Here is a 27,035-nt window from a genome sequence, read left to right as displayed (position 1 = left end):
GAGGGCGAAACGTTTAAGATTACTTCATGAATATTGTGGCTAAAGATAAATGTGGCGATGTCGAGATTTTTACCGAGGGGTGTGGTAAAATAGCCTAATTAAAGTAGTGTGTTTCTGTTCTAATTTCAATCAAATTTTATTATTACAATTTTGAATTAATAGTATTTCCCGTAAACACTAGCACAGTTTTGTTATTTAGTGGTTAACTGTTTTGTTTTCAATAGTATTAGTGTTGCTATAAATTTACAAGTTACATATAAAAAAAAAGTGTCATGGCTAGACCGTTGTTATTTGGAAACAGTGGAACCAGCCAGGGACAAAGCAAATATCTCGTAGAGTTTAAGGCTGGAAAGATGACATTGAAAGGCAACATGGTACATCCAGATAAGAGAAAAGGCCTGGTGTATGTGTACCAAGCAGACGATTCCCTGATGCATTTTTGTTGGAAAGACCGAAGTTCTGGGATAATTCACGATGTAACTAATATATTGGTTTTATTGAACCGTAACTTACGGCATGGCAAGGATATTATTTTGAGTTTTGTATTTTTTGGAGGGCTTGTTGAAGTGTTATTATGTTTTACTTGTTATAGAAATAATGTGTTAAAACTAAATCTGCATTATCTAGACTGTACTAATGGTACAGTTCGTGAATTCCTTCCAAGTTGCAGTTTTTAATAATGTGTTTGAAGAGACAGAATAAACGAAAAAACTCAGTTCTAGAGATCTATTATTTTTAAACAATTGAGTTGTGAATAGAAACCTAAAAACGTTATTCCCAGGAATTGGTATGATGTTAATAATAGCTAATAAGCTGAGGTAGATGGTAGTGATATGACTTTTATTTTGACTTTTAACAACTCCAGTTTATAAACTATTGATATAGAATATAAAAAATATATATCATCATAATATTTTCTGAATAAAAATTCTTTGCATTACAATACTGTATGTCCTTATACCAAAATCCTATGACACCTTATTATCAGGATAAAATAATTTTAGATCATTCACTCCATTTGTAAAAGACATGAAGTTAAAGTGCTACAAGTACTTATATATTGCTTTTAAATAAGGCATAACAGAGGTAGCAAATGGGAATGTGTAATAAACTGATCAAAATGGAGTTAATTAATGTCTGGTTATCTTTATAGAGAATTTATCATAACTTGCAAAATATATACAGATGTCATTAAAACTAACATGCAGAGTGTGTTAGCAATATTTTAATATTTAGATTTTGTGGTATTTGTAATTTATGTTTATATAATATGGTAACTGAAAGTCCAATAATTTGAATTGTGTGCAGTGAGTGGTGGTAAAACCATGATAAATAGACTGTGGCTAAAACATTGTAGATTTCTTGCAGAAAACAAGTTCAATTTTGCAAGAAGGTGCAGTAGGACTTTTATTAGGAACTTATAATGTTTGCACTTCAAAAGTCCATTAATGTTCAGCATAAGAACAATAAAACAAGAAAGAAGAGTACATAAATATTTATAATAGTAGCCAGTGTTTTTTCTTTTGGTTCATTAATGTCTTTGCAAAACTTTAAGCATGATGGACTGAATAACCTTTTGCATGTAAAGTTTCTTAAACTCTTATTTGATATGCACCAATATATTATTTCAACAAACATTTGAGTTAAGCATGCCTAAAATAAAATTCTGTTCTAACAACATCTCTAGGTCTAGGATGGCCATGTGGTTGGGGTGATCAACATGTAACCTGAGGGTCATGTGTTCAAATCCATTTTCCATCACACACCCTTGCTTTTTTAGCTGTGGGAGCATTATGTGGTGGTCAATCCCACTGTTCCTTGGTAAAAAGAGTTGTCAGAGTGTGGGTGGTGATGAGTAGGTTCCTTCCCTTGAGTTTTTCATTACTAAATTAGAAAAGGCTAAGGTAGATAACCCTTGTGTAGCTGTTTGCAAAATTCCAAACAAATAACACCTCTAAGATAAATGCAACTGTAATAGCAGCCTGTTTGGTTTAGAAATATTGTATTTAGAATAATGTTGAACTTAAAAACATTTTACTATTGGATTATTTGTATTGGCAATGCTTCACCAACAATACTGTTTTGATCTGCTGAATTGAATGTTAATAGGGCCTGGCATGGCCTAGCTCGTAAGGCGTGCAACTCGTAATCCGAGGGTCGTGGGTTCGCGCCCGCGTCTCGCCAAACATGCTCACCCTCCCAGCCGTGGGGGCGTTATAATGTGACAGTCAATCCCACTATTCTTTGGTAAAAGAGTAGCCCAAGAGTTGGTGATGGGTGGTGATGACTAACTGCCTTCCCTCTAGTCTTACACTGCTAAATTAGGGACAGCTTGCACAGATAGCCCTCAAGTAGCTTTGTGCGAAATTCCAAAACAAACAAAACAATGTTAATAATTGTCTTTTTATGTGGCATAGCATCTTATAGCTCCATCTCCTAATAAATTTGAAATCTAAATACAGTTTTGGACTTGGGAGGTCAAATTCTTTCAATAGATATTTTTGAACATGCCCAAGGTCTGTAGGTTAATTTATTCTAATTCTGCCTAAAATAATTTAAGTATGAGGTAGACTGGTAGAGATTCTGATGAGTAATAAAATTGATATGAGTATAACAGTGTCCCATTCTTGGTATTTCTGGCACACACAAATATAGCTAATAACAAGGGAAAAAAGAGGTATTATAGATGAATGTATTCTAATCCTACTTGAAATAATTTCAAGTGTTGCAGCTATTAAGGTTTTATCACGTTTAAACTTCAAAACTCATTAAACCTTATTAAATTATTTGAAAATGATTATTCTAAAAATACATAACATTATAAAATTTTAGAATTAAATATAATGTGATTAAGGAATATACCATTTGTTAAATATCTAATGGAAGACAGCATGCATCGGTAGAACCTAACAGTTGGGTTAACTTTGCACCGTATTTCCTAGTATAACACATTTGTTTCAGTTTTGTTTTTTAAATAAGATATGATAGTGTTGAATATCGTTATCTTGTGCTGGATATTATATTGAAGAACTGTGAGATATCACAAAATGCTAAGTTAATAAATGTTTTATATTTCAATATAACCATAACACGATAAAGCTTCTGAGCCAGATGTTTGTCCAAGAATTTCGAAGGAGGTTAAAGACTGGATATGCGAACTACTTGCTACTATATTTTTCAAGCTCTTAAATAAAGAGCAGTTGTCCCATGATTGAAAGTTGACTAATGTAATGACAATTTTCAAGCGAGGTGATAAAAACTTTGTTCCACTACTTGCATACATTAGTCCTGTGTCAGTGGTGGGAAAAATTTATGAAAATCTGATAAAAGACACTTTTCTATATCATTTAATAAAGTTTTAGTTTGTTGGAGAGTTAGCATGGTTGCACTAGGGGGGGGGGTCTTGCTTTCTTATCTGTTAACAATCTTTGAAGAGGTTACTGTTTATGTAAGTGAGAAATATGGGTGTGGGTTTAGTGTATTTGAATTTTCAGAAAGCATTTTATAAGGTGCTACATAGATTGATTTTAAAAGAAACAACTGTAGGGGTGGTGGGTTGGTTCACTGGATATAAAAATAGCTGGTAAGAAAGCAGAGGACTTTTGTAAATGCAGTTTCAAACTGGATGAATGTTACAAGGGATTATTGTTAGGACTTTTGCCCTGTTTTCAATTATGTTGGTGAAATAGATATTAGAATGGTCAATAAGTTATTTAAATGTATTGATATTAAGATTGTGGATGTTTCTGGCTGCGAGGAGGATGCCACTGCTTTACAAAAGGTTTTTGATTATTTGGTGAATTAAGCAAGTAAAATGGAAGATGGCTTTTAATTTAATGAATGTGAGGTAATACATGTGGAATAGTAAAATTTGATTTATTAGTATAATTTTGATATGAATAATTTTACCAGTGGTGTTATGAAAGAAAAAGATCTTTTGGTGTTGTGGTTAATCAGTCACTTAAGACATCCAAACAGCAGTACATAGAGACATATTAAGTAAATGCCTTAAATTAATATTTCATTATAAAGACATGGTCAGGTTACACTTGGAGTGCTGTGTTCAGTGATGGACCTTTAACTTAGAAAGGACATTTAATTGTTGGAAAGTTTCAGAGGAGAGCTACAGGGATGATATGTAGAATGGATAAGTTGTAACATGGGGGTTGGTTAAGATCTCTAAAATTGTTTTCTATTGAAAAAAGAAAATTTAGAGAACTTAATTGAAGAGGTTAAGCCTAATGGTGTTGATGCATCATTTGTTTATTGTATTTCATGATGAGAATGGAAGAACTAGGAAAATCTAAATTTTTGGTTGACTAAAAGTTACCTTCATCTAAGAAGGTTTTTTTAACAGGGTGCTTGACCTTCCAAATGGATTGTTTTCAGATTTCATTGAAGGAGTTTTAAGGGAAAGCTTGATAAATATTTGAGAAGGGCTGGCTTCGAGTGTTTTATTTTAAAGTTTGGTTTAGTGGATGGTGCAGCTGATACTGACTGACAGATCGCTCGTTAGCCATAAATTATCTAGCTTGTGTTAATTTAATTTGGAAATTGTATTAATAAATTACCAACTAATGATCAGGATTCTTCAAAATATTTTTTAAAGCTATAACATTAAACTGATAGAAATGATATTACTGATGTAAATACTTATCTTAAATGCTCAGATAATAAATTTAGAGCTTTTTCATTTGTTGAAATGTTTTAAAATTTCCAATGTGATTATTAATGATATCTTAGAATAAACAAGTTAAAAAATATCAACTCTTTCTTGAATCTTAAGCATTTCTGCAATAAAATTATAACAAAGTAATATCTATAACTTGAATCTAGATGTACAAAAGAATCTGAATTTTCATTATTATTTTTTCATCAGGATCTAATAATATTCCCAGATGATGTGGAATTTAAGAAAGTGCAACAGTGTAACACAGGAAGGGTGTTTGTTTTGAAATTTAAATCGTCTAGCCGAAAATATTTTTACTGGATGCAGGTATGCTGTTTTTATTGTTGTACTTCGTATATTTGGTTCGTAAGAGTTCTACATAATTTTGTTGAGCCATGGTTAAAGTTAAAAAATGAAAAAATTGATTACTTATAAAGATCTTTGTTCAATATTTTTTTAAAGAAAGGGGTTTAGGTTATTAAAACAAAATCAACTAGGGTCTGAAAGGTTTTTAAGTTATTATCTGTATCATAATATTGGATTATGTATAGTTTTTTCTGAAAAATTACTTAAACACTGAATTTGAATTTAACAGTTTACATTTTGAGCTGACAGCTCTGAGAGGCAAGGGTTATTCAAGTAACTATTGGAAACTTAATAATCATTCTCAAAATGGAGTTATTAGGCTTCTTATGTTTGTAGGTGAACAAGAGAAATTTTTGCTTGAGAAGGCTTAGACAAAGGGAAGTATACTTGTCGCTAGACAACACCTGTTTGGGAATTTTAGACCACATTATGATAAACATCTGCACTGAAAGAGCTTAAAATGTTGTTTAGAACATTTCAGGTGTAGTCCATAAACAACACCTTTCAAATATCGAAGGATTTTTTAGCTATTTTATTGTTTCAAGTATTAAGTTGTTGATACAGCATATTGTAATATTGTACTATTATATACTTGTATAAAAGATTAAGAATTAGTATACTTATGTATACTACACCTGTATTTTTTGTTCTTAAATATATAGTATAATGACAAGTCTACTGAAAATAATAATTTTCATTCGAAGCAGAAGGAATATTACACACAATGTTGATGTCTCTAAGCAAATTTCACTTCATTAATGTCAGTTTACAATTATGTAAAATTTCATTTATGTTCTCTGACAATGTAATGCATTTGTGTGTTTAGTAATTATAGTTAGGGACACTTTTAGTGAGGTACAATACCTGATTGTAAATAATTCTGAAAACTTTGATGAAAAGCAATGAAAAAATTCCAACTTGAATAAATATTAACCTGAGGATGACCTAGAAAGGTTGAAATGTTCTCTCCTTGTCATTAAAAGTGTCAATACCCATACCAGCTGTTCTGAGATAGAAATATTTACTGTTTTTATTTAACATTGTTCTTGCCTGATACATCAAGATGGGTTTAGTTTTTGTTGTTTTTTTGTGCCAGCTGGTGTGACAAATTATATTTGAGCAACTGGCAACACCATATCTGTTTTTGGCCTTTGCACCTTATCCTTTCATTAAGCTAGTGGAGAATGAATGTTTTGATGTAAACATTTGAGATGTTTTTTTACAGTTAAATTTTCATGCATTTTAAAAGTGTTGCTAATTTCTTATTACAACAGGAACCAAAGACTGACAAGGATGATGAATATTGTGACAAAGTCAATGAGTATCTCAACCACCCCCCTGCCCCTGGTACCTCACGCTCAGGGTTGAGTGGCTCAAGTTCTTTTCAAGGACTCCACTCAGAATTGAGTAATCTTGGAGATGGAGACCTACATAATCTTCTAAATAATATAAGTCAGCAACAGCTGCTGCAACTTCTTGGTGAGCATTTGAGATGTGTATGTTCTAGTTATGTGTAACAGCATATGGAACTTGTGGTTATGTGTGAAAACACTATGCTAGGATATATCTTCCAATTTTGTAACATTGCCACTTGTATAAAACCATAATCATCCCTTTATGGATAGCAAAGTTTTTTTCATACAATTATCATTTTAACAGCTTTATTTATAAATAAGAACCAAATTATGTTACAGAATTTGTACTGCAGTTAATAGCATTTGGAGAAGCTTTTCTTCAATTCATTTTATAGAAACATGTTTATTAAACTTTTCACTAATGGCTGCATTGCAGGACAAGCTTTGTTGTCACAGATTAATAAAGGTAGCCTAACCCTTGCATGGTGGGAATGTTGTAGGTAGCAACATCAGTTGATGATAGCTGTTGTGTAAGGGTTAACATAAATACAGTTATCCATAGAAGTTTAAGAATCTATCGTAATGAATTCAGATTTCTATCAACTGGAATTGGAAATTTAGTTAACTTTTACCAATCGTGCAAGTTGGGTTTTTAAATTGAAATACTAGTGTACAATTTATAATATCGTTAAATCCGTGTTAAGTACCAAGTAAATAGTTTTTACTGACTTAGTCTTGTTTGGTAACAATAGTATCGTCAGACCACACAAGCATCTGTGCTCAGTCACTGCACTGTTTCTTCACTTATAAAATAAAAAAAAAACGATTGTTGAAGGACTTAATGTATAATACCCACTTTATGTGGTATTTTTAATCACCCAATAATCAACTCAGCTTGTAAACAGCCATTTTCTGTTTTGTGAGTACTGAATTATAGAACTGTGAATGAAATTAGTTATTTGTTTATTATATGTTCTTATAAACATGAAGCCAGAACTAACATGTTTTTGTTTCTCATTTGAAGTGTTCTATATATTTATTTGAAAAAAAAAGACCAACAAATCTTTGTTATATGCATAACAGGAGGTGTAGGTGGTGTTTCTGGAGTGGCCAATTTAAGTAGTCTTTTGGGAGTCAACCGTCCGTCGAGTAATCAGTCTACCACATCCACCCTTCCAGCATCTTCCCAGTAGGTTGAAGCTAATATTTTTCGATCATAATTCCAGGACCAAGTTTAAAGGATAGGAGAGAGGTTATAGAACCATAATATATGTTACAGCTGTACAATCTGTATTTACTTGTTAACAGAGGTGAATACTAACAGTATGATTTATTGTGAAGCACTGTACTGAAATGCATCATTATAGACAGTCTTCCTTCTACATTAATTTTACTTGTATTTCTGTGAATTGAAATGACTAGATGTGTTAAATGCATAACTTTTAAAAAAAGGCTAGAAAGTAAAATACTGTTTGTGTAAACTCAAGTTCCTACAGTATAAAAATGTATTAATGACAAAATAATTGTTATATTATAAAGTGATGTCATAGGAATTTAATAATGCCATTTCTTAGCTTTCTCGCTAGCTTACAGTATTACTGACTTTGAAATCTTAAATTCTTCTGAAACAAATTCTAATAATAGTTGCATACAAAAAACTGTAGCAACTATGTAATCAGATTTTGTGTCATTAAGATGTGTTTTGAGGTTTGAAATTTCATTTCATTTCATTTCCTATCCGAGAAAGAGAGAGTCTACTCATGTTTAATATTTATTCTTTTTTCTTATTTTTAGTGGATTAATTAAATGAAATTTCAAACCTCAAAACACATCTTAATGACACAAAACCTGATTACATAGTTGTTAGTTTTAAGAGGTTTCATTCTTTTTTGATTAGAAGAAACTTTAAGAATGGATAGCTTTCATTTGTACTAAAATAGGGTAGTTAGGGTGTGTGACTTGTAATATGTGGTGTCATAGGATTGAACCATATTTCTGAAAATGCTCACTGTTTGAGCCATGAGAGCTTTATTATGTAATATTCAGTCCTGTTATTTGTTGGAGTAGTCTGCATTGGTGATAAGTCATGTTGATTAGCTATCTTCAATTCTAGGTAGTTTAACACTTTAACTTGGGGATCGTTAGCACAGAGAGCCCATGTGTGTCGATTTTACTACAATTTGATGTTCATGATTTCCTCCATTTTAACTTATTTTTTTTTAGTTCAACTCGAACTCCTGCCACAGAAAATACGACTGCTTCAACATCAACACGCACCACTCCTGCTGCCAATAGTAGTGTTACTTCAAGCGCAGAAACTCTGCAACAAGCATCTCAGATTCAGATCCATGATGTACAGAGTATTTTATCTGGTCTCAGTGGTAAGATCATGCAGTAGTTGTATCAGTCATTAAAGATCTTTCTTGTGGCAGATATTTCTGTGATCTTTCCATAGGGGAGGAATCTTAAAAGCACCACTAGAACTGGGCACTTAACCCAGTTACTCGATGTAATCTGTTACCTGTGATCATTGATTACATCAGTTAGTATTATTTATAATTTCTATTAATCTGATTTATGATTAATATAATCAGTTAATTGAAATTAGTGTTGCCAATTGTTCCAACCATTCAAGTAATCAAAATATTTTCATTGTGACTTCTTGCTATTATTTTTGGCTAATTCAAGTTTGTTCAACCTAATTCACAAAGAGAATCGACTAATCAAATGTATTGTTTCTAATGGTATTATTACTACTATTTAAATAATTGAAATATTGCTATTTTGATTTATTATTTTATGTTAATTTAGGTTTGTTAAACTTCAAAATAAAGTGGCCCAGTGATGAGGGTGATTTTCTCATGATTTGACAGAAAATGGTTTAAATTTATTTTATACCAACCATTCTTGTCCTCTGAACCATGAGAGCGTATTTGTTTGTGTTTTTAAGTTATGGCAAACCTGGTTAGGCTACTGTCCTTAATTTTCATCTGCTAATTAGAGTGATGGCAACAAGTTGACAGAATTCATTGCCGACTTTACAGTCAATCTTTATAAACAAATAAAGTTTTTCAACTATAATGCACTAGTAGCTTTGACATAATTCAAGCTTATTTAGGTATACGAGGTCTGTTCAGAAAATACGCGGACTGTTTGAATTGCGCGGTTCCAGTTGGTTCCAGGGGAATCCGCTTGGTGTCGCTAGGTTCGCACAGATCAGCTGATTACGACGCCATTTCCCGATTGCAGACATCTTCATTTGTGTATTAGCTACGCAGTTTTAAGTGAAGTGTGATTTTTTCATTTGGCGGATTTCAGAATGAATGACCTGAAGGAGCAACGACTTGCTGTGAAATTTTGTGTTAAACTTGGAAAATCTGCGACTGAAACTTTTGCTATGCTTAACACAGCTTACAGTGATGTTGCTATGAAGCGTACGGCATGTCTCAAGTGGCATGAACGTTTTAAGGATGGTCGACAGTCCATTGAAGATGATGAGTGTTCTGGACGTCCTTCCATGTCGACAAAATCAACACCCTGGTGTGTGCAAATCGATGTCTGACTGTCAGGGAGCTTGCTGAAGAGTGTGGTATATCAGTTGGATCTTGTTACGAGATTTTGACCGAAAATTTGAAGATGCACCGCATTGCTGTGAAATTTGTGCCTCAGAACTCGTGTGTTTTTGGCCAAACACTCAATCACTGTTCTTCCCCACCCCCCCTACTCACCTGACCTTGCTCCTTGCAATTTTGTCTTGTTCCCCAAACTCAAAAGACCCTTGAAAGGAAGAAGACTTGAGATGATTCCCGAGATTAAGGCAAATGCGTCGAAGGAGCTGGAGGACATTACAAAATAAGCGTACCAGGACTGTTTCAACAAGTGGAAACACCGTTGGGATAAGTGTGTGTGTTGGGGAGGAGAGTACTTTGAAGGGATCCCAGACCTGTAACTTCTAAATAAAGTACATTTTGTTTTATGACGTCAGTCCACGAATTTTTTGAACAGCCCTCGTACATAAACTCAACTTTTAGACAACATAACAGCTAGTATTACTTCTGTTGGTAGAAGTGAGTACAGTAATGTGTATGGTTATATAATTAGCCACTGTGATGTTTGTTATTTGTGTTAACCTTGTTTAGACTAAACAATAGTGTAGTATTATTTCATTGTAAGGCTTACTTATTGCAACCTACAAATGCAATATGTAATGTAGGATAAGGTCATTTTAATATTAAAATAAAACAATACAGAACATTACCATTAGTTCTCTGTATTTGGAAAAAGTTATTTTTACTGACTTATTTGCATGATTCCTAGGACCTACAAAGTAAATATCAAAAGTTTGTTTTAATTTTTTAAATGTTTGTATATATGTTTTTACCTTTATGATATTGTTGTCTGTAGCTGTCATCCTAAACTTGTACTATAGTCTGTAGTAATTGCAATGAAATGTGTAAAATTGAAATACAAGAAAAATGTTCGAATCCTTTAATATTTTGGAAAGTAATCTTAAATTCTCTTTTGTTTGTGTCTCTTTATATTTTCACATATAATTTATTTTATAATTTATCTTTTTTGTTCTTTGATATTGTTATTTATTGTAACACACATCAGTAGGCATCCATGAACAATGTTACCGTACAGCAAGTAAAGAAAACATAATCCTTACTAGATAGAATATGGTGGTGGTTTGCATATTATGCTATCCTATGAATACTGAGCAGACATTGGCTTTCAGATATATATGCACACATACATACCTATGTGTGTGTTTGTGAGCCGATACCTGCTTGATAATATATATTTTAAAATGTTATTAAACCATTCAAATATGCATCTTAAAACATAACTAATACATAAGTCATGTATAAAACTAAGCCCTAAATGCAATGCAACTGTAATGTATTTTTAGATGTGAAGTAACATTAAAGTGGTACAGACAAAGCAGTAACAATGCTAAGAGCAGTTTGACTAGTTATCTTTATAATTCTTTCTGCTAATTTTAAAATGATAGTCAAAATAATGTACTTAAAAAAAGCACTTTCTATTGGTTATGAACAACTAAGAGTGACTAAGAAATTGTAACTCTGTAGGTACAAAGTGGGTGTAACACCTGTCGATAGTTCAAAGACACGTATTTCCCTCTTTCTGAAAGTGCCCTCTGGAACGTGAAAGAAAAATATGTAAACAGAGCAATTAATCTAAATTCTTTCTATATGTATATATGGAAGGTTGGTGTGAATTTCAGAACTGTTCCAGCTATAAACACACAAATTTAACATTTTGTGAACTTGCAGATCATTAGAGAATAAAGCAAAACTAAGAAATCTTTTTTTAAGGTTTTTTTTTAAAAATTAAAACTTGAAATTAAAACTTTGTGCTATAATGTAAATTGTAATGCTGATATCATTGATAAATATTGATCATAAAAATAGCTTAATTAGATTTTATATCTAACTTAAGTAAAATCTTGTGACATAAGTGTAGAAATGGTCATTGTAAGAAAGGAGTTAACTATGTATGCCAGAAATTAATAGGCATGTACTAATAATAGTCTAACTGTATATAACACTATCAAGTCATTAACCTATTTATATGAACATGACTCCTGTTTAATTATAATGAGCTCTAGCTACATAGGAAGCAGTGAAAAGGTAAAATGGAAGTCAATCTCTCATCACGTTTCTTCAACACTGCCTTCTTACGATAGTAGTTTTTAAGTTGTTTCATTTATTGACATCTCAGCACATGTATTTCTACCATTTCTTTCTTCCTGTACTGTAAAATATAAATATATTAATAATTGTAATGTGCTCTTTCTAAACTGACATTTGTATAACCATCTTCTCAGTTAAACACTCAATATTTCTGTGCTTGTAAGGTTCTTTTTAACACTGATTAAGAAATTAGAAACAAATTCTGAAAGGTGTTACTTCAGTTTTTAAATGTTTCTTATAAAACGTTTTTTACCTTATTTATGAAACATTATAACTTCTGCAAGCAGGTTACCAAGTGTAATTGTAAGTTTTCATACCAAATTATATCTGTTGTACTGTGTTTTCGTAGGACTGGAATGAATGTGTCTTCACTGAATTATGTATTATCCATCCAAACTGACAAAAATCTTTACTTTATTGTATATGAATTCTAAGGACAATAATGAAAAATTTGTTTATTTAATTTTAGTAAAGCCAGTGGAAATGGTATTAGTTTTACTTTCAACTACAACAGTTTAGTACATGAAAAGCAGTTTGTTCCTAAATTGTTTCAGCTGAAAATGTTTATAACGTTAAATAAAACATAATACAAAAATGTCCTTAAAAAACTCGAAACAAGTCGAGCATTATAAGATTTAGTTTCATGTGAGAACAATCAATAAGTTAAATGTAATCAAGTGATGAGCTCCAAACTTAATGCATTAGCAAATTCTACTAATCACCAAATCTTGCTTACTCTTAATAGCAAAGAAGAGAGAACAAATATTTTGTAGGTTTTTCCACTTATTTCTGAATATATTATACAACTTTGTTTTTCTTCCTAACATCTGTGCCCCATATCAAAGGTTGTTTTGGTCAATTCTTAGGCAATGGATCATGTTATTAAAAACCAGTTTCACAAATATATTGTTAAAATATCTTTAGAGTAACAATGAATTAGTTTCTTGTCTTTTTAACTGACTTGAATAATTTTATCTTTCACATTTTCTTTAGTTTATAGAACTGACCAATTTTGCTTTAATTTTGGGTCATAATACCTAAGCCAAATGTTTTTGTAAAATGTAGAAATTATAACCTATCGGAAATAAAATCAAACTGTACCTTTAGGGTAAATGTAGTAACAATTTTCGTGACTCATAAACATTGACTAAATTTTCAGTACTTGATCATTCAGATTGACTTTTGTTTTTTTTTTTAACTAAGTAAAACTTGAATGTCATTTTATTCCATGCTGAATTCCTGTCCTCTCCAGTATTAAACTTTTTACAAACAACAAGTTGAAAGAAATGCTAATGTCCCCTTTTAGTTTTTCAATCAAAGAATATTGAATAAAATGTGTACAAAGACAACTCATTGTTTGCAAGTAATTAATTACATTTGACATCAGAACTTTTGATTTAAAAAGTACAGCTAAAAATTTATATCATATATTTTAGATTCATATGGTTACTGTTTTACTTAAGAGTAAAGTTAGATAATATAGTATATTTTTTGCATCCTGGAAGGATATTGATAAGAAGAGGATATAATTTGCTGATGCCATTTCTTATTTTTGGACAATATACATATAAATTGTAAATTTACAAACAGTTTAAAATAGATTATAAAGTGTATGCACACATGTTGATGTTTGCTGCTTATTTCTAGTACCAGCAACTGGGGTTGGTGACTCCTCTGAGTCTTCAGGTAGGATTTGATGAAACTTTTTCACTACTGTATTCATTGTACATGTATAAAAATAATGTGCCAGATATTCAAAAATTGAGACATCTGATAAAAAGTCATGATAATCCAATAATTATAGAGAGTTTGGTTATTGTTAGCTTAAGGACAACTTTAATGTTGTGAAAGTGCTATTTACTGAAATGAAATTTCATCTTCAGTTTGTGGGTCTTCATTTTAAATATATTGTTATTTGTTTTAAATCTAACCACAAACAACTAGGGTAAAGAAAAAAAGGGGAATTCTTTTGATAGGTGGACCTGTCGTGATCAGGAGCTGGTTGAAATAAAGCTGGTTGGTTTTGTTCTCTTTACACACGTGTGTGTGTCTCCATACACCAATACATACAAGGACACACAAAATATACTCTTCAAAAAAAGAAACGCAAAAGGAATATTTTTGTTATTTTAAAAAGAAATATATGTAATAATATTACAAGCTCAGAGTATGTGATGTTACACGTGTTAAGGCACTGATTGTCAGATCAAAATGACAATAAAAGTTGTGCACTTTGAAAACGGAGGAAAACATCAGATTTTTCGCCAAAACGCATTCGTGTCCAATAAATTTGTTTGAGAGATCTGCATGTTCTGCAAATGCAACATGTGCAAAATCTCAATAAAAGTGACGGGTTCTCGGTTTCCATAGCTCAGTGTTAAGCCACCGATACGCAATACAGTTACGCCAAGACTAACAGAAGCACAATGCAACAATGCCATTGGTCGTTTGGAAGCAGGCGAATCTCGATCAGATGTTGCCAGAGCTGTGAATGTCCACCCAAGCACCATCACAAGGCTATGAAATCGTCACCAACAACATGGATCAACTCGTGACTGTCCACGATCTGGCAGACCTCGTGTGACTACGCCCGCACAAGATCGCTACCTCCGGTTACATCACCTTCGGGATAGGACCACCACTGCGACGTCTACTGCCTCAACCATACCAGGGCTGCGTGGGATTTCGATCAGACTGTGCGCAACCGCTCTACGAGATTCTTAGGCCCCATGTTGTCATGGTTAACGTCAACGATGTTTTTCAACATGACAACGCCTGTCCTCACACAGCCCGACTCACCACTGTGTTCTTGAGACACCACAACGTTCTTCCCTGGCCCTCCAGATCACCAAATTTAAACCCCATTGAACATCTTTGGGACGAGTTGGACCGACGTCTGCGACAGCGACAACCTCAACCGCAGACTCTACCTCAGCTTGCAGCAGCTTTGCAGGCTGAGTGGACAGCCATTCCACAGGATGTGATTCATCATCTCATCGCTTCCATGGGCAGAAGATGCCAAGCAGTTATTGATGCTTACGGGGGGCATACTCGTTATTGACGTTGAGTGACGTTAAACTTCACCTAGTGAGCGTGGACTTCGCCTTTGCAGACTTTGGATGTTCAGCAGTGAATGTGACATTTCACACATGTCATACAGAACTACTCGGAATAAACTTGTTAACAATTTGTCTCATATTTTGCCTTTTGAACGCATTTGCCTTTATATGTGCCCCCTTATATAATGTGTTAGGGGATCCATATGTTGTATATAAACCTCCCTGAATGAATACAAAAATTATTTTGTGCTGTTGTCGAAAGTTTCGCTAAATTAATTTCACTTCAGATACTCGTTGTTCTTTGTCATCCTCCAAGAGTAACACCTTTCGTTTTCTCGTAGGAAAGAGAGTTTCAGTGACACACATTATAATTTAAGTTAAACAGGTATAGGCCCGGCATGGCCAGGTAGGTGAGTTAAGGCATTCGACTCGTCATCTGAGGGTTATTTTTTTAAGAGTATAGTTATATCCTGTGATAAATAAGGTGTTACTGTGTGTAGGATGCATCAGTTAACTACAGAAACGTAACATTAGGTAAAATAATTCATATTGAAGATACTTGTGATATATACAAATATAGAAGAGTGCTTTAAAATTAATTTTCTTTCATTACTTCAATTTCTTATATTTAAATAAAACTTGTTTTTCTTTTAAGAAGGTATATTTTTGTTTTTAATAGCTTTTCTAAATGACTCACTAGTACCGCTGCAAGTTGTTATTTACGTGCATTCGTTTAAGTAAGGTGAAAAATGTTTGTTTTGTTGGGCTTTACTCTGTAACCGACTCGGTGAAACAAATTATGAAAATTGACATCCTTTAACTGTTTGCACCGAGATATGATCCTTTTGCATATATGGTGCTGTCTGCTTCTGAGTTTTGCCATCTTTAGTACACTTTTGTTCATTAGTTGGATACATATTATATAAGGGGAAATAATCTAATATTTGCATCAACACTTGCATTAAGCATCATCTGTAAAAGGTTGTGATTGTGAATTATTCAGCTATAAGTGTCTTTTATGCCAAGACAGTCTCTTAAATTGTTGGACTGCAGATACAGAATTGTTTGAGAAATAGTGTCCATGTTCATTCAGGATTTTTTCTGATTGGTATAACTGGCAGTTAAGTGATCTATTGTTACATTTTTAAAACATTTTGAGATCAATAACTTGCCTATTATAGCAGTAATAGTTTGTGTAATGTTGTCTTTTCTTTTTTTGCACAAATTAATGTCATCATCCTCTCTTTGTTGCTTTTATGACCAGGCGAACAAATTTCCTTGCCAAACCATATAATGTTTGCTGGCAGAAGTTTCCAGAACGGACCAATTTCCTTCATGGCAGTTGTAAACCTGTTTGTTCCCAAACTAGTTAAAGCTTGTTTATTAAATCCTTAAATTTACTTGCATAAAAAAAAAACAACAGCAGCACTGACCATTTCACCAACTGAACTTTCACCCTTCATAGAAAGTCGATGGATTTCATGCCCATTCTGGAACCCGTGTGCCAACTTTGGCATCCTTTAAAACCTTTCAGTGTATCAAGGTTTGTGTATTTGTTCTATGAATAAACCTAACACTGACATCCCTCTTGAATGCTCCTGAAAATTGCAAAATCCAACACTTTTTTTTTTTACTATTATTGCAGGACTTTTCTTGGTTTCTTATATGTTTGTTTGGTTTTGTAAACTTTCCCACAAAAATGTTTCAACTCATCATTTGTTCCTTTTACTTCTAGTGGTTGTATCTCCAGTTTTAACTTCCAGAGCAATTTTTTTTTTTTAAAGCTTTTTTGGCAATTGCTAATTTATATACAAAAGTTAGAAACACTCGTATTCACTTTAGTGCTGCTATTTCTGTAAAATGTACTATCCAAGTTGACAAGATTGTGAGTGCAATTCATTTTCAAGTGAAAGTTGTCTTTTATTCTGTATATGAAAATGATGTATGTTCACATGTTTACACCTGAGTTTACAATACATACAACAGCAACAAAACTCTGTAGGGGTGGGTGTAGATAACACTGCACAACAATTTTTTTGAAAAGTGTTTGCTGATTGTGACAGGTACCTGGTGGGTGTGCACAAATATAGTTTTGGTTTTGCTTCATCAAGTAGGAACTCTGAGAAATAGACAGTTACCTGTTTACCGGCAATAGCGTATTTAATTGCATTGATGTTTCTAATATGCTATTAAGTTTAACATAATTAAAGGTGTTTTGCTCATTATTTTCATTTGTATTCAATGTCCGGTGCATCACGTTGCAGTGTCCAATAGTAGTCAACAAGCACTGGCAGATTTCAGTTGCCCTGATACTATTTTTCCATTGTAGCAATGTCCTGGTGAAACTGAAGATTTCAATGAAACAGTACGTGATGAGCAAATTTGGATGTGATTTTCATGATCAGTAGCCAAAAATCTATAAGGAACACCCAACAATGTTCAAGAAGCAAAAACTTTGTTGTGCAGAGTAATTGAAGTCTTGGATGAATGTGACATGGCCAAATGAAGTTCTACTGTAATAAATAATGAATTTGTTTTTAAGTCTAAATTAGAAATAGAAATATTTACCTTCTTTGTTTTTGAGGTCTATGCTACTGACAACAAAAAATAAAAAAAGTAATTTTATTTTTTCCTGTGTGAGATGACATTCAAAAGACAAAAATCTGTTATTTGTTACATATTCTTAGTTAATATCAGTACACTACTCTGTTTTTAAAGTTACCAGTTACAAACATTTATTTTAAAACAATTCTGTACTCTTTCTGTTTTATCTGTTAGATTTGTCGTCTGCTCTGAATGCTGAAACTTTACAGCCACTTCTGTCAAATGAAGAGTTTATGGACAGAGCGTGTGAACTTCTTCCAACTCCAGATGACTCTGGGTCCTCTTCCCTTAGAGATAATTTGAAAATGACAGCTCAGTCTCCCCAGTTTCAGCAGGTTGGAGACATTTGTTTAAATTATTTTCTTAAAAGTTGCACTAATACTTGGCATTCACTTTCCATTGGTATATTTACCAGATATTAATTGAACAATACAAGTGTGGTTAAAATAGCGGTAGGAAAGTGGTTTCCATCTGTTTGTTATTCTAAGTTGCTAGGAGTCACAAACGTTTCTCCAAATGAATAATAATTTAGAACAAAATAATTGATTGCATGTGGCAGCAGGAGGGTCATCAGTGTAATTGGATTAGTGTGTCATTAGCAAAAAGTATATGGAAACCTCTATCTTAGATTACCATGTCTAATAGTACTTAATGCCATTAATAGTTTGATGTATTTTAAATGCTTAACACTATATTTTGGCTAATAACCTGCAGCAGTTCTGGTTTAATGGTTCTGAGAAAATGTTAATAGGATTCCGAACCTGAGCAGGAATAGCAGCTGTTGTTTATCAATTACAACTATGGATTTCTATTTGTGCTTTTCAGTAGTGCAAAACAGGCTTTGTTATCTTCAATGCTTAATTTGTTTGGTATATTGTTAGTTAGATGGATCTTGAAGGTTTATTTTAATCCTTTCACCCAGGGCTCTGTATAATATACACAAGTTTGTCTTCACATTTGCACACAAAATATTTACACTAACTTTTGATACAGCATGTGTTTCTTTATAAAATGTGGTAGGCTTTTAGTAAAGATTACAAGTTGTTTGTACACAAAAGATCAGGTTTTTCTAATGAAATATTTTTATTGAAAATTGTTTATGAAAATAGAATATGTTTTGTTACTTGTCTGAGTGCAAAGTGGATTCATGTTATGATTAAGAAAGCTATTCTTCATCCCAGTAATCTCAAATGTTATTTATGTAATCTCTAAAACATCTTAAATACACTTCAAACATTTGTTTTGGGTAATACTTTTATACTTTGTGTTATTTTCTGTATTCTGTGTTGGTCTGTCACTTGACCAACCCTGCAACCATCATAAAATAATTAGGAAATAAACAGAAATTATGCTCTTTTCATGCTAGAATGACTATATATTATAAAACGAAAATACAAATGCTTGGTCCAAGTAGCTTACGTCTCATAACACTATATAGTTATACATATATTTTTTTTTATACTGACTTTCCAGTCATGCCTAGCTAACATTACATAGCTTGTATTGACACAGCACATGTGTACTCATGTTACATATCCAGTAATATAAAACTGACCTTTAGTTTTCGCTGTGTTGGCTGTGTTTTAGTGGACTAGTATTTTGTAATGTACAGTCATGTTTCAATTATTATACATTATACAGGTTGTTACTATTTAGAAATAAATTATTAAACATGTTTTTCTTAAAATATAGAACAATAAATGTAGAAGTAAAGCAAACAATTATCTCTTCTCATTATGACCTTTGAACATGTGGAGGAAATCAAACAAAAATTTTTTTAGATTCAATATATACAGTTGAAGTTACTATGCCATGGAATTCCACAATAATTTATTAAGCCTAGTAGCCAAGATGTATTTAGGTTTTAAAAAAATATGAAACTTTGAGCAGGCTAAAGACACAACGTACCTTGATTAAAATATCTCCGAAAAACTACTCTGGGGGCATTCTAACTGTTGATTGGTTATTCACATGCCAGATATTGAAGTAAGTGCATATAACGGGCTTTCAAAAAAGTAGAAAGAATCTAATGGAACCACAGTGTATGATTCAGTACATAAACCACATCTCAGCAAAATAAAAAGATACAAGGTTCTTACTTTATATTACAGCTCAATAATATCAGTAATTTGAGTTCCTAATTTGTACAAAACTACAAACCAGTATTATGACATCACAAACATTTTAAATAATGCTGCATTCAACACACAGTGTGATTTACTAAAATCTATATTTAAACGTGTTATTTTAATATATACTTTTGAATAAGGAAATTAACTTGTATATAATAGTAATGTTTTAATTATAATCTACAATTTTATTCCAAACTTATTAACATAAATTTATAAAACAGTAGTTCATTAAAATTTCGAATGTAAGTCAACAAATATGATGACATGGCCTTTGACCTGGGGTTATCTGTTTCTCGTATCTTTTCAATGCAATTTTTGTCATTTAATGTAGTTACTAAGTTGTCAATATATTTATAATCTTATGTCATTGACATTCAGGGATGTTAACTTTTAAAAATGATCTCATTTTGCATCGGTGTATTTATTGCCAAGTTCACATGAAGTGCAGTGCATTACATTTACATGTTCTAATGAATTTTAAGGGGTTTTCTTTCTCTCTCATTTGTATCAGTTGGGATCTTGGGGTGTTTAGGCTATATACTGTATGCTGGTATTCTCAATTTACTCTGAAATATCTGTCAGATAGGGATGGATTACAGTGTCGGTACAGAAATATCTGTCGGATAGGGATGGATTACAGTGTCGGTACAGAAATATCTGTCGGATAGGGATGGATTACAGTGTCGGTACAGAAATATCTGTCGGATAGGGATGGATTACAGTGTCGGTACAGAAATATCTGTCGGATAGGGATGGATTACAGTTTCGGTACAGAAATATCTGTCGGATAGGGATGGATTACAGTGTCGGTACAGAAATATCTGTCGGATAGGGATGGATTACGGTGTCGGTACAAGTTTTTTTAATATTTGTTCTAACTATACAGCATTAACTTGTGACAATAATTATTATTTCTTTGTGATTTCAAATCTCCATTCTTTATGTTGTTAGTTACATATAGTCTGGTTTCTTATCACTATCAGTTGATATTTTATACTCTCCCAACAATTTTGAATTGGATTGGCTACCGTTATTATCAGCTTTGTATAGAATATTTAGGTACAAGTTTTTCAGTAGTATAGAACCTATATATGACTACTTTTCCAGTCATTTTTCTGATGGCGTAAGCTTTTTTAAACTTGTTGACGGAGAGGAAGTGTTGGTGCAGTATTGGTTTAAACCAGTAGCAGTCACTTTGGAAACCATTAAAAAGTGCAAACAAAGTCTAAAGGTAGTGAAAAAAGGTAGATAAATTTTGGGAAAACATTTTATTTTATGTATAATTCATAACTTTATTGTAGAACTGACCCACATTAATTGTGTATTTAAGACTTTTTAAGCACTAAAAGTGTTGTGGGGCATTACTGTCCCTGTATTGTCCACTATTACTACTTTCAGTAATTGATTTGTTCACTTGAACAGTATTAATAATCTTTATTCAATTCTATTTTAATTGGTTAAAAGAAATAATGAATTTTTAAGTTAATATGCCATTATTTTTTATTTACTTTTTTTTTTTGTGTGTAACAGCAAATTACAAACTCAAGTTATTTTTTTTATGCAAATTGTAGCTGACTGATACTATGCTGGTATTTTGTAACAGAGAACACTTCACAATCCTTACTGAACATAATTGTTGTTTCCCTATAATCCCTCTTGTGTTTTTCAGGCACTTGAAATATTTAGTGCTGCTTTACAGTCTGGACAACTGTGCCCTCTGATGGAACAGTTTGGCATGAATTCAGATGTCATCAGTGCAGCCAGTTTGGGAAGTAAGACTGATATTGAATAATTTTAATCAAGTAAAGTAAAATTATTAGTTTGTAGAATGAAAACGAGTGTGGAAATTGTGTTTAGAATGAAATTGTGTTAAAATTTATGTGCAGCTAATGGCACAAGCTACACATTACCCTGTTCAGTGCCGTAGACGAGATAACTCATCCAAGCCGATTGGTAACACAGTGCCACGGACGAGTTAATTCGTTCTCGATAATACCTAACTTCAACGCTAGATGTCAGCACCGTATATGCATTTGACCTACTTACAAATTGTTTCACTTTTGATCCAAAATGGCGTCACAAAAAAAGTTACAAAATGAAGAAGCATTAGAGTTGTATTGTAGCAGCTGAAATACTTGGCAGTCAACAGATTAATAAAAGGAGAGTTTTTAGTAAGTTTCTTTATTTTAAGCTTTCTCTCTTTTAGTATTTTACTTTTATAACAGGTTTTTATTCTTGTAATATCAGTACAGCAAACTTGAATGCAGAGTTTATTGGTGAAGATAGTGCAAACTATTTTGTAACTGTTGTTCCACGTTTAATTCAAATTACAGAATTTAGTTAAGAATTAGATGCAGGAAACTTTATAACTTTTTAAAAAAACAGCAACAGAAAACGGTTTCAAGATGGCTATTCATTTAGGCATATTCATAACTTTCATAACAAGGATTAAAGGTAATGCAGTGTGGTTACTAGTTTTTTATTCAAACAAAAACCTGAGGCTAGTCGAAAGTTACCTTAATTGACCTTAAAAAATAGCCTTGTTCAGTGCAGAAAAATCGGTACAGCTGTATTTTTGTTGATTTAAAAAAAAAAAAAAAAAAAACCCAGTTAAGTTGTGTCCTTTTATTTTTTTTTAAATCCAAGACGTTTTTAGAACTTTGTCCAACCAAATAAAACTAACTATTATAATAATTTATAAAAGTACTTCTGGCATTCTCTTATATTTAAGTTACAAGTAGTGTTACTTAATTATTCATTTTATGTTGCTGGTGTTTAGTCGTAATATGATTTATATCAACACATGTAAATCTTTTTCTCTAATATCACAAGCTATTGTAACAAATTTATTTTACAATAAAGAAAGGTGAAAACTGTATCAGTACTGTTTAACTGATTAAATATTTTGTGTTTCATTATGTGATCATTTACCTTCTTATACCTCTGCTGTGTTTAACAGATATGGAAGCCTTTGTTCGGCTGTTGCACAACGATCGTGGTAAAGACAGTTCAGCAACTGAAGAAACCTTGAACAGAACAGCAAAAGGAGGCAAGAAGAAGGAAGAAGATTCTGATGAAGAAATGGGTTTAGATTAAAATAAAACTGTTAATCAAGTAGAAATGTAGTAATATGAAGTTATGGTTAATATCAAAGCATTTTGCAACGGTTTGTTGGTTTTTTTTCACTCATTCTCATAGTTGTTAATTAGTATTTCTCTAAAAATAAATGCATAATACTTCAGTGTTGTAATAATGTTCACTCTTAACTTATCTAGGGGAAATGTTCATCAAAATACAAGTAGCATAATTAACCTATTACACAATGTGCATTAAAACACAAGAGGTGGGTCTTAAGTTTTTGAATGACTTTGTTATTAAGATGTTTCAGCCAGACACTTTTTTTTGTGGTGTCTTATCACTTCTCAAATATCATAGTTTTCTGGGTGTAGTAAATAACCTACATTATAATAAGCCTGTATCTTGTGTGGTGTTAATTAATGTTATTATCAGTAAAAGACAAGATAAAATTTCAAACCAAATGTCTTTTAGTAATGTTTTTCATCACTATCAGTAAGATGATTAATTTACCAAGCACAGATATAAAAGTGAGGTTTAAGAAAATGTATAGTTATTTAATCACACGTAATGTGTATAACAATTATTATTCAACGTATCGACACTTTTGCTTACTTTAAATATACATGTTAAGCCTTATTACAGCATAATTTAATGTTGAATTGAAATGTTTTCAATGCAAAAGAAGGGTTTAAGACTTACTTTTTAGTGCAAATTCTGTTGCTGTTCTATAGCTTTATTAATGAAAGAATTGTATGTGTATCGTGTTCCTTTAATAAACAGTTCTTCATATGTGGGTTTGTTTTTTGAAGTAATATTTTTGGAACTGTACACTGAATATGATACAGAAAACAGTTGTTCTTTTACCATGAATGATAATTATATAAAAATAGTTTTGTTTGTTCCTCAAGTCAAATGGAAGGAATATAGATATAAAATCTTTTAAGTCACAGAATTAATATTCTGGGGCTTGAAAGACAACTTGGGGCAGTCAGAAACCTTGTTTTTCTTTACTGTGCACATTGATAGATTAAGTGCCAAATGAACTTGTAGGGAGTCATAAGGCTTGCATTTAGAGAGGAATACCGATGGACACATGGAGTTAAAGAAGACACCGACACAGAGGCAAGCCGTGAAGATACGGTTTGTTTCATAGTAGATGCGGAACACGATAATAGTGAAGATGCTGCAGCAGAAGCACCAGAGAGATGCAGATAGAGTGAATGTGATCGTGTGTTGAGAAATTGTATAGAATGAATTTTTTGAAGTTAATAAATTTTGGTAGTAAACTATGACTAGTCGGTCATAGTGGTTGGTCTCATGGACTTGTTTGATTAATTGTTCTTTTGAGAAGGGCTGGGAGAGAATATCCTATGCCCTGTAAAGTTTTGTTGCAGGGGCAAACTAGAGTGACTGGAGCAAATCTGCCTCCATGGATCAGGAGATTATTACAGCTTCAGGTTGATTCCTTCTTTGAAATCTGTTTTATAAACTTCCAACAAAGTCCACTGACTGCCTAAATCCACTTTGAGAAAAGTATTTATGTACGTTTTGCAAATAATATTCTTAGCATGAATTCAAAGAAGATTATGTTGAAAAAAAGGAAGTGCAAGAAACCAATAATTTTGACAGAAAGAATTGCTAGGAGATATCACAGATTTCTAAATGTAACTCGTGTTTACATAAAACAGTAAGGCTGTAAATATTTTATTATATTAAAATATGTATGTTAGTTCATATTGTTTTGGAATTATTTACATTTGCCTTGAAGGTAATGTAGGTTTAAGCTGGCTGTATTAAAGAAAAAGCATTGAGCTTTCAGAGAACATAGAATTCCATTTCAGCATCAAATGATTAATATTAATTTATGATGCATGGAAATATTATGGAGCCAACACTGAAGTTATCCCTTTCAACATTTATTGTAGTTTTTTCAGTAAAATGATTTAGTGTTTAAAAATAAAAAGTTGAACAGGTCAAGGTTATATGCTGTAACATTGTTGTACACGTTTGCTTAAGTACGTTACTTCTATACCCGTCTTTCTTTGTTTCGTTAGACTATTTATATTTTCAGAATTGTGGCTCTTCATTTTGTTTTTGTCGAGTTTAGTAGCTGAAAACAACTATTGTTTAGAAAGTTCATATTGTATTAAAATAATACCGGATTACCTAATTGAGTGACTTACAAGAGTATGTGAAATAATATTCCCGTGTGCTTGTGGATGCAGACGGAAAAGACGTAGTATCGTTTTTCCCCTATAGGTGGCAATGCAATCAACTTGTGTATTAATTGACAATCTCGGAGAGAGAGAGACTGCTAAGATAATCCTTCGTTTGGAAGTTGTTTTTCATCTAAACAGTTGTTTGAAAATAATGAAGTTTAAATTGTTGTTAAAAGTTTCTTATTGAAGACTTAAATTGTCTTAAGGAAGGGTGGTCAAGAAAATTTATTAGTGATTCTATTATGCAATAATACTTCGTGAGGGAAAACAGAGTGTAATAAGTTAGATATGGTGAATGCCAGGAGTTCAGCCACTTCTACTGAACTTACTATTTAAACTGATGAAAAGAGACAAGAACTCCAACCATCTCACCAACATCTCTAGTGTTTTCATGGAGGGAATTGTGGGTAAAGCAAAGAAACAGTTATATGTATGGGAAATATGGCCTTTTTTATGTGAGGAATCAGTAGATGATGGTGATACGTTTTGTGCAGAAAAAGCAAAGTGACTCGAGAACACCATTTCACGCTTTTTTTGAATTTTGCGCAAAGCTACACGAGGGCTATCTGCGCTAGCCATTAATTTAGCAGCGTAAGACTAAAGAGAAGTCAGCTAGTCATCATCACCCACCGTCAACTCTTGGGCTACTCTTTTACCAACGAATAGTGGGATTGACTGTACATTATAACGTCCCCACGGCTGAAAGGGCGAGTATGTTTGTGACAGGGATTCGAACTTGCGACCCTCGGATTACTACCATTCATGTCATGCATTATTTTACCCAGGAATGACTTCAATTACCTCCTGATAAAATCAAAAGTTTCTGTGGTGTAATCGCTAATGGAACTGGATTTCAGTATGGTGATAGTGTCGCTGTGCAGGTCCTGCCACAATAGATGTCGATTTTGTTGTTCCGAGTTATTGAGCACAAAACTTCACAAAGGGCTATCTGTGCTCGACTTGCTATGGATATCGACACAAGTCTGCAGACATACCATTATGCCAGTAGGGGGCGCCACGATGGATAAGTTGTTTATATGCCGAATTTTGCACAAAGCTACTCACTAGCTACCCGTTCTTAACCATCCCCAATTTTGAAGTGACATGTTCGAGGGAAGGTAGCTAATCGACACCACCTGCTACCAATTTTTTTGGCTACTCTATTAAAATAGTAGAATTTAATGTTCACTTTTATAATGCATCTATGACCCAAAGGTACAGAGGATTTTTTTTTTTTTTTTTGTTAGTAAAAATGGCACATTAATCACTGGGCTGCAATCCCCAATAAAGGACGAACTCGGTATGTAGATGTTCGAAAGGACGATATATTATAGTGAACATAAATGATACAGCGAACAAAATCTAGAAAAACAGTTCAAGCTAAACGTCGTTCTCCGTGATAATATTTTAAAAAGTATGCTGATGAAAAGAAAAAAAAAACGACCGACGAGGTAGCTCCTTGGGTGACTTCTCCAGTGGAAAGAATTATGATTCTATATGAGCCAAGATATTTAACTGACGACTGCGTGATTGTAATTGTTTTGTAAATAACAGTTTCGGGCAAGTGTAAATAATTACATCATTAATTATACAAGTTTAATTTATTAGTTTAGGTGTGTGTTAGGATATTTCAAGAAACTTCTTCACCAGAGAAGCGGTAGTGTTAATGCTATACTTTTAATTCATATTTTGTTTACTACAGGAAGGTTTTGGTATGGTTTTTTAATGATGTGCGACATCTAGAAATATACTGAATATCTGGATCTGACATGAAAACTCATAAATTTTGTAATATATAAAAGTAAGAGTTAATCAGTGAATCAGACAGTCAGTCAA

General features: G+C 32.6%; 1 protein-coding gene across 2 annotated transcripts; it reads left to right on the top strand.

Annotated features, from left to right (window-relative positions):
* On the top strand, positions 1–23,769 carry LOC143246567 (proteasomal ubiquitin receptor ADRM1-like). 2 transcript variants are annotated; one of them, XM_076493498.1, is made up of 9 exons: positions 1–476; positions 4,880–4,996; positions 6,310–6,514; positions 7,474–7,579; positions 8,614–8,771; positions 13,755–13,793; positions 17,945–18,105; positions 21,572–21,674; positions 22,862–23,769. In XM_076493498.1, the coding sequence occupies exons 1-9, from the start codon at positions 273–275 to the stop codon at positions 22,996–22,998; spliced, it is 1,230 nt and encodes a 409-aa protein (XP_076349613.1). In that variant the 5' UTR covers positions 1–272; the 3' UTR covers positions 22,999–23,769. The 2 variants fall into 2 exon arrangements, with proteins under 2 accessions (XP_076349613.1, XP_076349614.1); XM_076493499.1 differs by lacking the exon at positions 13,755–13,793 and having other exon boundaries at positions 15–476.
* Positions 23,770–27,035: the final 3,266 nt, after the last annotated feature.

Source organism: Tachypleus tridentatus, chromosome 3 (genome assembly GCF_004210375.1).
Source record: "Tachypleus tridentatus isolate NWPU-2018 chromosome 3, ASM421037v1, whole genome shotgun sequence".
NCBI lineage: Eukaryota > Metazoa > Arthropoda > Merostomata > Xiphosura > Limulidae > Tachypleus > Tachypleus tridentatus.
This window is presented reverse-complemented; position numbering and strand designations above follow the sequence as displayed.